Source organism: Nicotiana sylvestris, chromosome 7 (assembly GCF_000393655.2).
Source record: "Nicotiana sylvestris chromosome 7, ASM39365v2, whole genome shotgun sequence".
Taxonomy (NCBI): Eukaryota; Viridiplantae; Streptophyta; class Magnoliopsida; order Solanales; family Solanaceae; genus Nicotiana; species Nicotiana sylvestris.
The window spans coordinates 143,799,670-143,817,373 of NC_091063.1; the positions used below are offsets into that span (position 1 = coordinate 143,799,670).

At 40.8% G+C, this 17,704-nt stretch overlaps 1 protein-coding gene across 1 annotated transcript; it reads right to left on the reverse strand.

Moving 5' to 3' along the window:
• Positions 1-4,737: 4,737 nt before the first annotated feature.
• LOC138873884 (uncharacterized) lies at positions 4,738-16,748 on the reverse strand. Its single transcript, XM_070152371.1, has 5 exons — positions 15,795-16,748; positions 15,437-15,707; positions 15,139-15,226; positions 14,576-14,888; positions 4,738-4,788 (listed from the first exon to the last, which is right to left on the reverse strand). Exons 1-5 carry the CDS (start codon positions 16,746-16,748, stop codon positions 4,738-4,740), a joined length of 1,677 nt encoding a protein of 558 aa, XP_070008472.1.
• Between the last annotated feature and the right edge of the window lie 956 nt (positions 16,749-17,704).

Consider the following 17,704-nt stretch of genomic DNA (forward strand, 5'->3'; position numbering starts at 1 on the left):
CACCCGAGTTTAAGAAAGTAAATTATTAAAAGTGCGCCTAAAGTGGCTAGCACGTTATTATTTTGGGGAAAACCGTGAAATTCGCTAAACGGCCCGTCCCGAAATCTAAGTATTTTAATATATACATTTAACGAGGGTCCCACGATCTTTGTATTTTTTATTTGGCGAGGCTCGTCTCGTTTTATTATTAAAGGAAAACCTAAAGTAAACTACGATTTTCTATTTAGTTTTATTGTCTCTAAATAATAAAAAAACTTAGTTAATTTATGAACTACTATATTTAAAAACTTGCGTGTTTAAAAAACGCCCAATTTTGGGGCCTTTGATCAAAGCATCAGGCTAGCAAGCATATTAGTAGCCTAAAGGGAGGTGGGCTTGTTACCAAATTTGAATGATCCATACAATTGGGCAACGGTATAGCCCAGACTGCTCATATTAACTTAAACGATCCTGAATGAAGTTTCTAAGCCACTAGTTTAATACCAATTCACTAATTCATTACCTATTGTAATTAAAACGAATTAATAATGAACTGAAAATAGGTAAACAACTCGCAAAATGATTTTGTATTTCCAAACACATGCAATTGACACTCCAACTCTGTTTTTAACTAACGGATCAGCCAACGTCTTATGCCACTGCCATACTAACATCTAGTTCGACATTTACATGACTGCTATTACCAATTTGAACAACGACCATTAATGCAAGCACAATATCACAGGTTCCAAAATAGAATGCTAACTCCAGTTATTTTCTAGCTTTAAGTGTTTAAATTGAACAAAACACACTAAACTAACTATAGCTAATGCCTACAGTCAATGCTTTAACCAAATTCCAATACTATTTACATTTTACACTTTCCTTTTCCTTTCAATTGATGTAGTACTTTCCTGAATTAGCAATTGGCATAAAAACTGATATTCAGAACTAGTCGAACATAATCGAACGATCCATTAATCTAACAGTCACAGTCCAAATTAATTTAACAATCCAACAAGCTCATTTTTAGCTACAAGAATCAGTTACCAGATGCTAACATGTTTCAGTATGAACTATATTAAAAAAAATCTCTCATACAACTCCATTTCAGTCCACTTACTACATACTAACAGGGATCTACCTATCATCAGTGACTGAAGAATTTAAATACACAAGTCATATAGAAACCAAAGCAGAATTTCAATTCTTCACGTATATTCAAACTTCATGTTTTCAGCTTACAAATGCCAAAGTTATAGCTGTGTGCTTGGATTGGAGTGAACAGAAGAATAAAGAGGAAGTCAGCAGCAGTACAGCACAACAAACAACAACAACAGCAAATAACACCAGCAGACAGTCAATTGGAATTCAGAAACAGCTCCAAACCCAGTTTCAAATCAGAAAAAAAAACACTTGACCACAGCTCTAACCAGTTGTGAGACCAAACAACAACAACAAATAACTCCGGGTAACTAATTGGACCTCAAACTCAACAAGAAAAACCAACCAGTGAACCTCAAACACTCCAGTAAACAGGCTGGAAACTGGAAACTACCCCCAACAATTGAAAATCAGGCACTTTACTTCAAGCTTGCAATGCTCTTTTTTACTGATTAAAGAAGGATCAAATGCAGAACCTAAGAGAACTAATTGCAATATATTTTGGTTTTCTGTTCTTAAACTCTCCCCAACTCTAAAAAGCTGAATGCCTTCTTTCAAAATATTGTCTAAAACTGCCCTTAAAAAAAACTCTCCAAAACTTCCTCTCCTTTCAGATTGCTTTTTTCCCAAATCCCCCCTTAACTCTGTCCTAAGTCCCTCCACTTATACCCAAACACTGACCTTGCCAGCTCTCAAGAGCACTCAAGCAGAATTAAGAAACTAATTCTGCCCATGATCTTCTTTAGAACTCCACTAGAGTATGTTTTTTTCCATTATCCCTTGTCTTTTCCTTATTTAATGTTCAAGCAGGTATGAGCAACATATTTTAATCAATTCCTTTTAAGCCTCCCTATACCATTATGTTTTGTTCCCCACTAATTATTAAACAAATGCCTTATTTTAATGGTACACTAGTGCTTAGTGAACAGAACACTCAGACTACCCATTTCTTCAAGTTTTCAATTCCCAAATTACCCCTGAAACCCTTGTAATTACTACCCATCATCTATAACCAATCCATCCTATCAAATGCCTAGCAACTAAATGACTAAAGCTGAAACTGAATCAAAATCACGTTGATACAAGGATTAAGCTAACACACTTCTAAGTCAAATCTGTACAAAATGCAGGATCACTATCAGTATATTGACAATGAGCCCTGAAGCTAAGTGTCTAAGGATCAGTACATACAACACTCGACATCAAACCATTTGACAAAACTACTGGTCTACAAACAAGAATGAATTAATCGACGAAACTATTTATAGCATATGTTATTAATTGACAGAAGAAAACTGGACTAAGTAAATGGTCTGATGGAGAAGGGGAAAAACTACTTGACAAGAATGACGAATTAATTAGTCAAAATAAAACAACAACAAAATAAAAAGGAAAACAAAAGAGATACCTCGAAATTTCATACCAAACCCAATCCGTTTCAGTCGACACTTCGTCTTGAAATTTTGAAGCCAAAACGGACCTTAATCGAGTGTTCCCGACTGAGAACACTCGACTAAAGTCGGTTAAAACCTCAAAATTTTAACTCCGTACACAATCTGAAGTTTAGTTCTTTTAGGGTTTGCCTTCGATTTGAAATTCGAAAGGCTCTAACAAGATTCGGACAGAACTGGGGTGGGATTTGGGACGAGGGTAGCTAGGTGGTTCAATGGTGTAACTTTGGGACTAGTTGGGTAGATTTAGGGTTTTGCTCGAATCTTCGATTGAAGATTCGAAACAAACAAGGATGATTCGAGGTTAAGGGGGTAGGGATTTGTGTTGAGGGTGGTTAGAAAGTTCAGGGGTGTGAATTTGGTAGTTATCGGAGAAGGTGAGGTTTTTGGATGATTCTTTGATTGAAGATTCGAGAAGATCGGGGATGATTCGAAGGTAGTGGTTTGAGGGGTTGGGGTGGGGAGGTTGAGGGGAAGCTATGGTGTGAAATTAGGGGTCATTGGACCACCGGAACCGTCGTGAGGCGATTTTCGGTGGGCGAAGCACGGTGGTAAGGGGCGGAGGGTTCCTTTGGTCTCTAAGGCTTAGAGACGAAGAGGTGAGGGGAGGTTTTCTGAGGTAGGGGTGAGGGTTTAGGGTATATGAAATTGGCGAATTAATTTGGGTCGTTGGATAATTGGAATCCAATGGCTCAGATTAATTCATAAGACAAAACGGGGTCGTTTGGAGTAGTACTGGGGTGGTCCGGGTATTGGAGTGATGGGTCGGGGTCGGGTTGGGTCAAGGCTTTGGGACCGTTGTCACACCTCCTTTTTACCTATACTCTCGTGAAGGGTATAAATAAAGGAGTTTTTCCAATTAAGGGACAATCGAAATGGGATTTATTATTTAATTCAGAGTCGCCACTTAGGAGATTTATGGTGTCCCAAGTCACCGGTTAAATCCCGAATCGAGAAAAAATTGACTGTATTACAGTCCGCGAACCAGAAATCCGGATAAGGAATTTTGTTAACCCGGGAGAAGGTGTTAGGCATTCCTGAGTTCCGTGGTTCTAGCACGGTCGCTCAACTGTCATATTCGGCTTATTTATCTGATTTTAATACATGTTGAACCTATGTGCAAATTTTAATTGTTTAACGCTTTTATAATTATTATTTTTTAACGGGAATTGCGAAGTTGTAAAATACATCTCGAACCATGTTACATCAATGCACCTGTGGTTATCGACACATTTCGACTCCGTCGAGATTTGGATTTGGGTCACATAAATGTACACCCGGGTTTAAGAAAGTAAATTATTAAAAGCGTGCCTAAAGTGACTAGCGCGTTATTATCTTTGGGGAGGGCCGTGAAATTCACTAAACGACCCATCCCGAATTCTAAATGTTTTATTTTTAGCCAATTACTGAGAGCCTCGCAATGAACACGTTTTATCCGGCGAGGCTCGTCTCATGTTTTATTTAAAGGTCCATGCTAAAATGACTATGATTTTCTATATATATTTTTTCGGAAAAAAAAAAGATAATCCTAATTTTATTATTAATTCTACTACCACTACTACATTTGGGGTTGTTCAAGTCACTACTAGAAACATGATTTTTGCCAAAGATGCGAAGAGACTGATTAAACCAATTGATTCAAGTTAGCCTTACTAGATCAATATTCAAAACACCCAATATTTTGAAGCTATGATATGGAAATGTTATTAGCAAACAAATGTCAAAAGGATGTCTTTGAATTAATGCCTATATCCTAAATGACAACCAATTTCTACTTATCACTACACGTGAAAGATGTAAATCTCACATTTTGTCTCATGCTTCAAACTATTCTGATTTTTTTCAACATTTAAACCACATGGATAAATCATCTTATATCAAGATTGGTGATTAGCACCAATATGCAGGCTAATTAGCATAAACATACACGTCCAACTTCAGTCCACTTTATACAATCATATATAAATCAAATCTAAACTACACTAAACCATTGCGTCTACATTACTTAGGCATCAACATATAACAGTCCAGCTATACAAAACATCAGAAATTTACATAGCAGTAGTATACAAAATGTTCTAACTACAATCAGTAAACAAAGAAAAAGCTGAATCAAACTTCAGACTTCCATTTTTATATGTATTCATGCTTCCCCATATTTCAGCTTATAATAGCCAGTGTTACAGTCGTGTACCTGGTATTGGAAACAAAAGAAGAGGAAGATGAGAAACAGCAGATGCAGTAGCAGCACAGCAACAATAGCCCAATAACAGATTAAAACCAGCAAAATCCCAGCAATAACCAATGGAACAGTAACGGGGAAACCCACAACAAACTCAGAAATGCAATGAAACAGTACTTTCTGACTCTCTATTCTTTAACTCTCAAAGAAGAACACTTTCAAGAAACCCTACTCTTTTAACTGATTTTCAGCAATCAAAGCAGACTAGACTTTCTTACTCTCAAACTCAACTGACCTCCTCAACATTAAAGTCAGCCTATTTTATATATTTCTAATTCTGAATTTCTGATCTCCCAAAAAAATTTCCTCCTTTAATCTGTCCAAATGCCTTCTATTTTATAGCCATTACAGACCTGCCCCCTCTTTAAAACTTAACTACCCGACCCCCCAGCAAACAAAAATTTGCATATTTCCACTTAAAACCCACTAAGGAATGCTTTTCCTTATTTTCAGCCCCAATTCCCTCTTGTTCCCATTAACTCATTAATTTAAAGACATTTAATACCCCACTAACAAGACACTAACATTAAAATATTATCATAACTATTCCATTCACAAATCATCCCTGAAACCCCTTAATATTACTGCCCCAATAAAAATTATTCATCTGTATTAAAACCTTTTAACTCTAAAATCTGTTCAAGCTAACAATCATCTAAAACTGATTCTGATTAACAGCTATAACCAATCCTCCTGACAACTGAATGACTAAGGTTGAATTTCAATTGAAACAAATGAACTGAATTTAAATCAAAACCAAACTAACACAACACAGAACTCAACAGAATTATTGAAGCTGAAACTTGATATAGGGATTAAGCTAACACAATTCTAAGTTAAACCTATCCAAAATGCCGGATCACTGTCAGTATAATGACACTGAGAGCTAAGTGTCTACAGATCAGCACACACAACACATGACTTTAAACCATTTGACGAACTTACTGGTCTACAAACAAGAACGAATTAATCGACGAAACTATTTATAACCTATGTTATTAATTGACAGAACATAAACTGATGGAGAAGAGAGAAAATAACGGACAAAAGACGAATTACAATGAACCTAATTTAGGCAAACGAAGAATTGATTGAACTACTCAAACAAATATTGGAATATTTAATCTAACCAGAATCAGAAAAAGAAGCAGAATATATACTGGATTAACTTAAACTGAAAACCTAAAGAAACGACTAATTACACAGACAAACAAACACATAGAAAAAAGGAAAAGAAGAAGCTAAGAAGAACTCACTGTTCTTTTCTCGGATTTCACCCATATGCCCTTTCGAACTTGAGTTCCAGTTAGTATTATACGTCTATTTCATTAGAAATAGGCTTATAATACTAACCAGAACCCGTTCGACCCTGACATCTTCGAAATAGTCTCGAACTGTCGAACCCTAGATCCGCCATTCGATGAGTTTTACTCGGATTCGAGCCCATCTGGTTAGGAATTAGTGACAATGAGGTAAAGGGGATTATTGGGTGTGATTTTGGGGTTAAGTGGACAAGGTAGGGTTTGGGACGGGGTCTTCGATCGAATATTCGAGAAGCTGTAGTATGTTTCGAGGTTAATGGAGTATGGAATCGTGTTAAGGGTGGTTAGGAGGTTCAGGGTTGTTATTTTCACGGCCATCGGAGCCGGCGCCACCGGGCTTACGGTGAAGGGATGAGGTGGCGGCTATTAGGGTTCCTCGTCTCTGAAAAACAATGATGAACAGGGGTTTGGATTGGGGGGGCTAGGTATGAGATTGCATTTATATAGTGGGGGGTGGTTTGATCTTGGCCGTTCGATCAAGAGAGATCGAGGGTCCAGATCAATTCACTTAAATCAAACGGTGTCGTTTGGTCTCATTAAGAGACCGGGTTGACCTGGGTTGAAATGGACCGGGTTATGGGGGAAGGCTGGGACCGTTAGATCATTGGGAATGGACGGCTCGGATCAACTTGCCTAAAACAGCGTCGTTTCAAATAATGCTGGGTTGAACCGAGCCGTCTAATGGAAACAAATCAATGGCTTAGATCTGAGGCGCCGAAACGGCGTCGTTTGGATTGTCTGAGAGACCGAGCTTATTGGACTGGATCGTTTGATATGAGTTAGGCCTGGTTTTGCATTGAAATTGGCCCAGTTCCGATTTGGTCCAATTTTCACTCTTTTTTTTCATTTTCTTTTAATTCTTAAAAACAAAAATTCCTAAATTAAACTGTAAAACCAAGATTATTTTTTTAAAAGAAATTAATTAACCCTTAACAATAATTAACACACAAGATCAAATATTGATTAAAATAAAATCACACAATTAAACAATAAAATGACAAAGCTACCAAAATTCATATTTTTGTGATTTTTATTCTTTTAAAAATAGGATATGGTTTAATTAATTCAAAAATGCACAATTAAATCCTAAATATACATGCAACATGTATTTTGGTATTTTTTAATTAATTAAAACAAAATAAATATTCACAGACAAAAATAATTATCCAAAACGTTACGCAAAATTCTCAAAATTGTACCCAAAGGCAATTTGTTTTATTTTTCGATTTCTTTTGGAGTAGTTTTCGTGAAACAAAAATCACGTGCTCACAACTGCCTCTCTTTGTCCGAAAATACAAAGAGTTTTCGTGCAAAGATAAAGTGAGCGGACACGAGCGATTTTTGCCCGTTGGAATACTCCGTGTGAAGCGTTTTTGAAAAGATTTAACCGATTCTTTGCTTCAAAGGCTTCCTACATATCCCTGGCTAGAAGGGAATCAGGTTAATGTAGTTCGGGAAGTTTTTGTAGCTGGGACTACCATGGGACTGTGATGTTGCTGTTACTGTTGTTGCATGCTGTTACTACTGCTTTCCGACTTCCTTATTACACCATTGCTAGAAAGAAAACAAAAGCTAGACTAAACTAATGATTACAGAATCGTATCTATCTTCGACTTGCTCATATAGTCTCCTTTCTGATTTCTAGAATGGGATTCATGCTGGGGGTATTTTTGTTGTAACCCTCCACATTACTGACTTCTGACTTGATCTTGAAATGTATTCCTCTGTTCTGAGGGCGGGCTCCTGACTTCAACTCGAACGTGTATTCCTTTGTTCTACAGGCGGGCTCCTGACTCCAATAGCGACTTTGCAAATAAATCAGCCTATATTCTCCAGGCGGGCTCCTGACTTCAACCGCAACTTTAAAATAAATATCTCCATTCTACAGGCGGGCTCCTGACTCCGTCAACTTAAAATATGACAACCTCCGTTGTACAGGCGGGCTCCTGACTTCAGCTACTTCTTAAAATATAATACCTCCATTCTCCAGGCGGGCTCCTGACTTCGTCTGCAACTTGTAATGATAACAACCTCCATTTTACAGGCGGGCTCCTGACCTCTCTCACTTAAAATTATAACAACCTCCGTTCTACAAGCGGGCTCCTGACTTCAACAGCAACTTGAAATTTAACGACTTCCATTCTACAGGCGGGCTCCTGACTCCTTTAACTTAAAATATAACAACCTCCGTTCTACAGGCGGGCTCCTGACTCCTTTAACTTAAAATATAACAACCTTCGTTCTACAGGCGGGCTCCTGACTTCGACTTGAAATTGTAACAACCTCCGTTTTACAGGCGGGCTCCTGACTTCAACAACAACTTGAAATTTAACGACCTCCATTCTACAGGCGGGCTCCTGACTTTAACTACTTAAAATATAACAACCCCCGTTCTACAGGCGGGCTCCTGACTTCGACTTGAAACTGTAACAACCTCCGTTTTACAGGCGGGCTCCTGACTTCAGCTACTTCTTAAAAATATAATACCTTCATTCTCCAAGCGGGCTCCTGATTTCAACAGTAACTCAAAATGTAATACCTCCATTTTTCAGGCGGGCTCCTGACTTCGACAAATTCTTAAAAACATAACACCTCCATTCTCCAGGCGGGCTCCTGACTTCAACCTTCTCAAGAAATATAACACCTCCATTTTTCAGGTGGGCTCCTAACTTCAATAAACAATTTAGAGATAATACCTCCATTTTCCAGGCAGGCTCCTGGCTTCGATAATTTCTTAAAAACTTAACACCTCCATTCTCCAGGCGGGCTCCTGACTTCAACCTTCTCAAGAAATATAACACCTCTATTTTTCAGGCGGGCTCCTGACTTCAATTATGACTTAAAAAATATAACACCTCCATTCTCCAGGCGGGTTCCTGACTTCAACTTCTTCTTAAAGATACAACACCTCCATTCTCTAGGCGGGCTCCTGACTTCAGTAAACAACTCAAAGATAATACCTCCATTCTCCAGGCGGGTTCCTGACTTCAATTACTTCTTAAAAATGTGTTTTATTGTTGTTGCTCCTTCCTGCCTTTTGAACCATTTTCATTCTAACTTGAAATTATCTTTTTTTTAGAACTGCTTCCCTCTAAACTGGTGTTTCATTCCTCTGAAAACTGTTGGGGATAACACCGGTGTTTTATTCAATAATATGTTATTTTCCTTCTTCAAAGACTACTTCCTTTAAAGCTGGCGCTTTCCTTCCACTGGAACTACTTCCCTCAAACTGATGTTTTCACTTCTCTGAAACCTGCCGGGGATAACACTGCTGGGGAATTATCTTCCTTCTTTAAGACTAGTTATTTCCCTCCTTTTAACAATGGTGGGGATGACACTGATTCAGAGACCACTACCCTTAAAACTCGGGTTATCTTGCTTCTTCCAAGATTGCTTTCTTTAAAACTTGTATTGCCTTCTCCCATAAACTGCTGGGGATACCATTTTTCCCCAAACTCATGTTATCTTGCTTCTTCCCCAAGTGGGTATCGGACTTCCGGAAATTTTTCAAAATGAAAGAAAATTTTCTGCCCTAGTTTGACAATCTTTCTTGTATCATGATGTCTTTTCATCATCTATAACATTTCCTGTCCCTGCTTCAAATCAAAGAAAAATTTTGTTAGTTTAAAACGTGGCGAATGGTCGTGCCACTCCTGCTGGGGATGTTTTCTCTTTCTTCTTTCTCGACTTTGCGTTTTATTACAAAACTTGTCGGGATGATATTATTTACTGGGGATGATATTCCTGCTGGGGATGATTTTTCTTTTCTCTTCCTTCCCCGCTCTGTGTTGTCCGACCATCGCAAAACTTGGTCGATAATCTGTCGGAGTTGTTCCTGCATCTCGCAAATCTGCTGGGGATCCTCTTGGAATTTGATCCATAACTTTTCAACTGTTGTTTTTTCTGTTTTTCTCCAATTTCCCCTGGAAATTCGGTCCTCTTGGAATCTAGACCCATTCATCATTTGGTCTTGCGACAAACTTCTTTTCGCTTTGTCGCCTTATCTTTGGCCCGTCCTATCCACATTGTGTTTTTGCACCATCTTGGGAACTGGTAATAAGCTCTGAAAAATCCTTTTCAAAAACAAACTATTGGGGAGATAAAGTCTTTAGACCAAGAAATGAAAAAGTGATGATTTCAAAAGATAGAAAAAGAAGAAATCTTTCGGAACAAATGCTGGGGAAAAGGAAAGAAAAGAACTTATCTGAATGATATAACTGATCCCAACGATCATGTAGTGCATTCCAGATTAATCCACCTAGTCTACTTGTATCAATCAATCTTTCGGACGGCCTCAACTTGCTGGGGATAAACAGGCACTCAACTCTTTGCCAAATGCGGATCCTTTCTGCCAATCTTGTCTTGTCGCCTCATAGTGCCCTTCGAGGGGTTTTCACTAATAAGACTCGCTCGTTTCTCTCAACTCCCGTCGCCTTATGATGCCTGTGAAGGTTTTCACCGATAAGACTCTCTCGTTTTATTTCTCTCAACTTACGTCACCTTATGGTGCATGTGGAGGTTTTCACCGATAAGACTCTCTCGTTTTATTTCTCTCAACTTACGTCGCCTTATGGTGCCTGTGGAGGTTTTCACCGATAAGACTCTCTTATTTTATTTTATTTTTTCCAGTTGGGGATCGGAGTGTTACCGATATGACTCTCTCTGCTGGGGGATTCTTTTGGCTATCCATTCATTTCCAGCTTACGATCCTCTTCTCTGTTGGGGATCAGAGTGTTATTCCCGACTTCTATTTGCATGACTTGGCACTTCTCGGAGACTGATCGGGAGGTCTTTTTTGGATATCAATATGGGTTTTTGTGTATGGCTAAAAGAAAAGGGGTATCAAAAGGTTCAAAATAATTTTGATGGGTAAAATATTACAACTCTTGGAATCAAACTTTCTTTCCCAAAATTATAAACACAACTTCTGCCCCAGTTTTTCCTGCTTGGGGATTTTTGTTTTTTGTTACACTATGACCGAGCCGTGAGGCACCTACGTATCCTCTATGAGGAATCAGGTCAAACGTAGTTCCCAATTCCTTTGTTTTTCTTGTGACTTTTCTTTTGTCTTTATTATTTTTATTTTTCTCTTCTCTTTTTCTTTCATTTTCATTACTGATTCCAAAAGAGGGGTATGAAAGAATAAATAAGGCTCAAAAGGGGAAGCAAAGGTTAAAATGTTTGGATAGAAGAAGAATTGTCTCCGTCATTTCATTCTCCGATAAATGCCAAGTATAAACAGACAAACATCAATTGCAATCAAATGAATCACACATAATATCTCTTGACTGCGTCAGAATTGATAGCCATGTCGATGCATCTTCCCTCGACATCTGTCAGACATAAGGCGCCGTTGGATAACACTCTGGTCACAATAAACGGCCCTTGCCAATTCGGGGCGAACTTGCCCTTGGCTTCGACCTGATGCGGCAAGATTCGTTTCAGCACCTGTTATCCTACTTCAAATTTCCTGGGACGCACCTTCTTATTGTATGCTCTTGCCATCCTCTTTTGATACAACTGGCCATGACATACTGCTGCCAATCTCTTTTCGTCAATCAGGCTCAACTGCTCCAATCGGGCTTTGACCCATTCATCATCATCAATCCTAGCCTCAGCAATAATCCGGAGGGAGGGAATTTCCACTTCTGCCGGTATCACTGCTTCAGTTCCGTATACCAACAAATAAGGAGTTGCACCTACTGAAGTGCGGACAGTAGTGCGATATCCCAACAATGCAAATGGCAACTTTTCGTGCCATTGCCTGGACCCTTCTACCATCTTCCTCAATATCTTCTTTATGTTCTTGTTGGCTGCCTCAACCGTGCCATTCGCCTTGGGACGATACGGGGTGGAATTACAGTGTGTAATCTTGAACTGTTGACATACTTCTTTCATCAAACTGCTGTTAAGATTAGCGCCATTGTCCGTGATGATCACTTTGGGGATCCCAAATCTACAGATGATATGGGAATGAACGAAATCCACCACTGCCTTCTTGGTTACCGACTTGAAAGTTTTAGCCTCAACCCACTTGGTGAAATAATCGATGGTGACCAGAATGAACCTATGACCGTTGGAAGCTGCCGGCTCAATCGTTCCAATAACATCTATGCCCCATGCAACAAATGGCCATGGTGCTGACATTGTATGCAATCTGTTGGCGGAGAATGAATCAAATCTCTGTGTATCTGACACTGATGGCATTTTCGCACGAAATGGATACATTCACACTCCATAGTGAGCCAATAATACCCTGCTTGAAGAATCTTCTTCGCCAATACATATCCGCTCATATGTGGCCCACAAACTCCCGCATGTACCTCTGTCATCACTGTCGTGGCTTGACCAACATCTATACATCTCAGCAATCCCAAATCTGGTGTTCTTTTGTATAACACTCCTCCACTGAGGAAAAATCCATTTGCCAATTGCCGAATGGCTCTCCTTTGATCTCCGGTGGCCTGCTCTGGGTATATCCCCATCCTGAGGTATTCCTTGACATCATAAAACCATGGCTCGCCATCCATTTCTTCCTCTATCATGTTGCAATAAGCATGTTGATCACGAACCTGGATATACAACGGGTCAACATGAATTTTGTCTGGGTGGTGCAACATCGATGCTAAAGTGGCCAAAGCATCGGCAACCTCATTGTGAACTCTTGGGATGTGTCTGAACTCTACTGATCGAAATCGCTTGCTCAAATCGTGCAAACATTGTCAATATGGTATAAACTTCAAATCCCGTGTTTCCCATTCACCCTGGATTTGATGCACCAGGAGGTCCGAGTCTCCCAAGACCAAGACGTCTTGGACATCCATGTCTGCAGCTAACCGTAAGCCCAAAATGCATGCCTCGTATTCAACCATGTTATTGGTACAATAGAAACGTAGCTGTGCCGTAACAGGATAATGATGTCCTGTTTCAGAAATAAGGACCGCTTCTATTCTAACTCCTTTCGCATTTGCGGCTCCATCAAAGAAGAGCTTCTAACCTGGTTCCTCAGATAATTCCAACTCATCTACATGCATCACTTCTTCATCAGGAAAATACGTCCTCAATGGCTCGTATTCTTCATCAACAGGATTCTCAGCCAAGTGATCGGTCAATGCTTGGGCTTTCATGGACGTCCTCGTCACACAGACGATGTCGAACTCCGTGAGTAATATTTGCCATTTTGCTAACCTCCCTGTGGGCATAGGCTTCTGGAAAATATACTTCAGTGGATCCAAGCGTGAAATGAGATAAGTTGTATATGATGACAGATAATGTTTAAACTTTTGTGCCACCCAAGTTAGGGCGCAACACGTCTTCTCAAGTTGAGTGTACTTAACCGCATAGACCATAAACTTCTTACTGAGATAATAGATGGCTTGCTCCTTCCTTCATGTGATATCATGTTGCCCCAGTACGCAACCAAATGAATTTTCCAGTACCGTTAGATAGAGAATCAATGGTCTTCCTGGTTCAGGTGGGTTTGATAGATACCCCTTGATTTGGTCGAAGGCTTCCTGACATTCTGCCGTCCATTCTACCGCAACATCTTTCTTCAGTAGCCGAAAAATGGATTCACAAGTCACCGTGAGTTGAGCGATGAACCTGCTGATATAATTTAACCTTCCCAACAGACTCATTACTTCTGTTTTGTTCTTCGGCGATGGCAATTCCTGGATGGATTTGATTTTTGACGGGTCCAACTCAAGGCCTCGCCTATTGACGATGAATCCCAACAGCTTTCCATATGGAACACCAAATGCATATTTGGCCGGGTTGAGCTTAATGTCGTACCTTCGAAGTCTTTAGAAAAACTTCCTTAGGTCTGCCACGTGGTCTTCCTGACGCTTAGATTTTATGATCACATCATCTACGTACACCTCAATCTCTTTATGTATCATGTCATGAAACACCGTAGTCATTGCTCTCATGTACGTTTCCCCAGCGTTCTTCAAGCCAAAAGGCATTACTCGGTAGCAATAAGTCCCCCACGGCGTAATGAATGCCGTCTTTTCCGCATCTTCTTCATCCATCAGAATCTAATGATACCCAACGTAGCAATCTACAAAAGACCCGATCTCTCGTCCAGCACAATTATCGATCAATATATGGATGTTGGGTAATGGAAAGTTGTCCTTGGGGCTTGCCCTGTTCAAATTGCGATAATCGACACACACTCTGATCTTCCCATCTTTTTTCGGCACTGGCACCACATTAGCCAACCAATTAGGATATCGAGTGACCCGAATAACCTTTGCATGCAGCTGTTTGGTTACTTCTTCTTTAATCTTCACATTCATATCTGTCTTGAACTTCCTCAATTTTTGCTTGACGGGAGGGCACGCCGGATCAGTGGGCAATTTGTGAACCACTAGATCGATGCTTAAGCCCGGCATGTCATCGTACGACCATGCAAAAACATCTTTGAATTCAATGAGTGCTTTGATTAGTTCCTCCCTGATGTTCGGCTCAGTGTGGATGCTTATTTTGGTTTCCCTGACATCGTCTGCATCCCCTAAATTTACAACTTTAGTGTCGTTCAAATTGGGCTTGGGTTTCTCTTCGAACTGGCTTAATTCTCTATTTATCTCTTCAAAGGCTTCATCCTCATCGTATTCCGATTCATCATCATAATCGACCTCTTGTACAACTAGTTCGGAATCAGATTGATTTTTTAGACTAGGATGAAGATCTATTGTACATGCCATATCATTAGAACCAATATAAAGAGAACTGTTCAGAAAGAGAAAAGAAGAAAACAGAATTAAAACAAAATCAAGAGAGAAAACTTTCACTTTATTAAAATGCGGGATAACAGAGCTTCACGCTTTTGTCGAATACAAAAATAAAACAAAACTGGATTACAACTCTGGAATAATCCAGAAAACAAGAAAGAAAATCCAGAGCCTACTACCAAGACTCCCTCCGGGTAGGAAGAGGAGTAGCTGCCTAATTGTTGATATTGGCCCTTGGCCCCACAAACTGTATATCTGCCCTACTGGAACCTTCTCCAGCTTCTATCACGTTGACGTCGGCGAACAACCTTTCAAAACCCTGATTCAAATCTCCATCTGACCCAATCAGAGGTCCGAGAATTTTGGGGACTGACAACCTTCTGATACCTGCTCTGACAAAGGATCTGGAAAGACGTGGAATTGGCTTGGGAAGAACCTAAACTTTCTTCTTCAACTTTCGGGCCTGCCTTACATCTACTGTCGTAGGCTTGAATCCTAGCCCAAAAGTGTCCAGGTTCTTGGGCAAAGAAACTGGCTGGACCATACCTTGCAGATCAACCCCCAAACCTTTTCCTGGTACAAACCCGTTGTTTAGCATTTTCGAGGCTACCATGAAGGTTGCAGCTGCGATCCTAGGAAGTGGAAGGTCCTCGCCTTCAAAAATTTTAGCCACTGAAACCGCGTCGAAAACCTGGTACACCCATGGACCTTTATCGTCATCAATTTCTATGAATGGCGCAACGGCATCACTCATAATGCTTGTACCTTCATCCCCGTGCACCACTATCTCCTGCCTGTACCATTCAAATTTCACCATCTGGTGCAATGTAGAAAGCACTGCTTTGGCGGCATGGATCCAGGGTCGCCCTAATAGAAGATTGTATGATACTGCCACGTCTACAACTTGGAATTCCATGGTGAATTCCACTAGACCAATGGTCAATCCCAGTATGATATCACCCACCGTGTCGGTACCACTTCCATCAAAACCTCGGACGCAGACGCTGTTCCTGTGAATCCGGTCATGATCAACTTTCAGCTTGTTCAGAGTAGTTAAAGTACAGTTATTGGCTCTTGATCCATTATCAATCAATACTCGGGTGACCATGGAGTCTTCGCATTTCACGGTCAAGTATAGGGCTTTGTTGTGTTCTGTATCCTCTGCTGGCAATTCATCATCAGAAAACATCACTCGGTTTACCTCGAAGATTTTGTGCACTATCCTCTCCAAGTGATTTACATAGATTTTATCCAGAACATGGGCCTCATTCAGGATTTTCATCAGTGCCTGGCAATGATCGCTGGAATGGATCAGCATTGATAGTAACGAAATCTGCGCTGGGGTCTTTCTTAACTGCTCCACAATGGAGTAGTCTTGTGCCTTCATTTTCTTCAAAAACTCCTCAGCCTCTTCCTCCTTCATTGGCTTCTTTACCACCGCTGGGTTGGACCTTCTTAACTCTACGGGAGCAAAACACATTCCCGAACGAGTTAAGCCCTGGGCCTCACATACTTCTTTCACAACCTCCTTCCCTTTGTACATTACCATCGCTTTACTATAGCTCCATGGCACGGCTTTCTCGCTGGTTATCGGCATCTGCATTACTGGCCTGATGACAACTGGCCCTATGCATGCTGGCTTGCTTGGTACCCCTCGCACCGTTACTTTGACCGGCTCTGGATACTTTGCAACAACATGCGAACTCTTCCCCATCACCACTACTGGCTTGACGTCTACCTTTTCCAACTGCACCACCTCTTCTCCACCTGTCGACTTTTCTTTTGGACTGGCACGGATCATCATCACCGTCTGTGAGGGTTTCTTTATCTCCCCTCCTTCATGCACAAGCTCGATCATGTGGGTTTCGTGGTGTGCTGGCAATGAGTTCTAATTGATGTTGGGTGCCTCCGGTGTCTGAACCTCGATCTTGTTGGTGTCAATAAGATCTTGCACTGCACGTTTCAACTTCCAGCACTTCTCGGTATCATGTCCGGAAGCCCCCGAACAATACTCACAGCTTACCGAGTGGTCCATATTTTGGGAAAGGGGATTCAGCAATCTGGGCTCAACAGGACTCAACAAACCTAACGGCCTTAATTTGTGGAACAAAGCAGTATAGGTTTCTCCCAACTCAGTGAATGTTCTTTGTCTCTGCACCCTTTCATTTCTGAAAGTTTGATTCCCCGGAAACCTGGCCCTGCGGGATTCCTGTAGGCCCTTGGTGGTAGATATATGTTTTGTAGAGGTGGATATGTATTCTGTGGAGGTCGATTGGTACTTTGGGGAGCCGGCGCGCGCCACTGTGGGCGAGCCGGAGGCTGGGTATATGTTTGGGCTTGATGGACGGAGAAATGTGGTTTTTGTGGTGGGTAGTAGGGCTGTGGGGGTAATTTGGAGTGTGTGGGTAATTTGGGTGATGGGGTCTGGCTTGGTAGCGGGGGAAAGGACCTCTCGATCTGGACCAATTACCTGCCTCTATTGTTGCGATCTCTTCTCTTTTCTTCTTCCCGAGCGCATCTCCCGTGCTGCTCTAAATCGCCTGAGTTGTTGCTTTGATTGCCGAATAGCTCAGGATTTTGTTGGACTTAAGTCCCTCTTCAATCATACCGCCCATTTTCACCACCTCATTGAAGATTTGCCAACTGACGTCACCAAGTGACCAAAGTAAGTTGACTCTAGAGTCTGCAGAAAGTAGTCCACCATTTCCCCCTCTCTCATCAGAGGATCAACTCTTGCTGCCTGTTCTCTCCACCGGAACCCAAATTCTCTAAAGCTCTCTCCTGGCTTCTTCTCAAGTTTCAGCAATGTGAGAC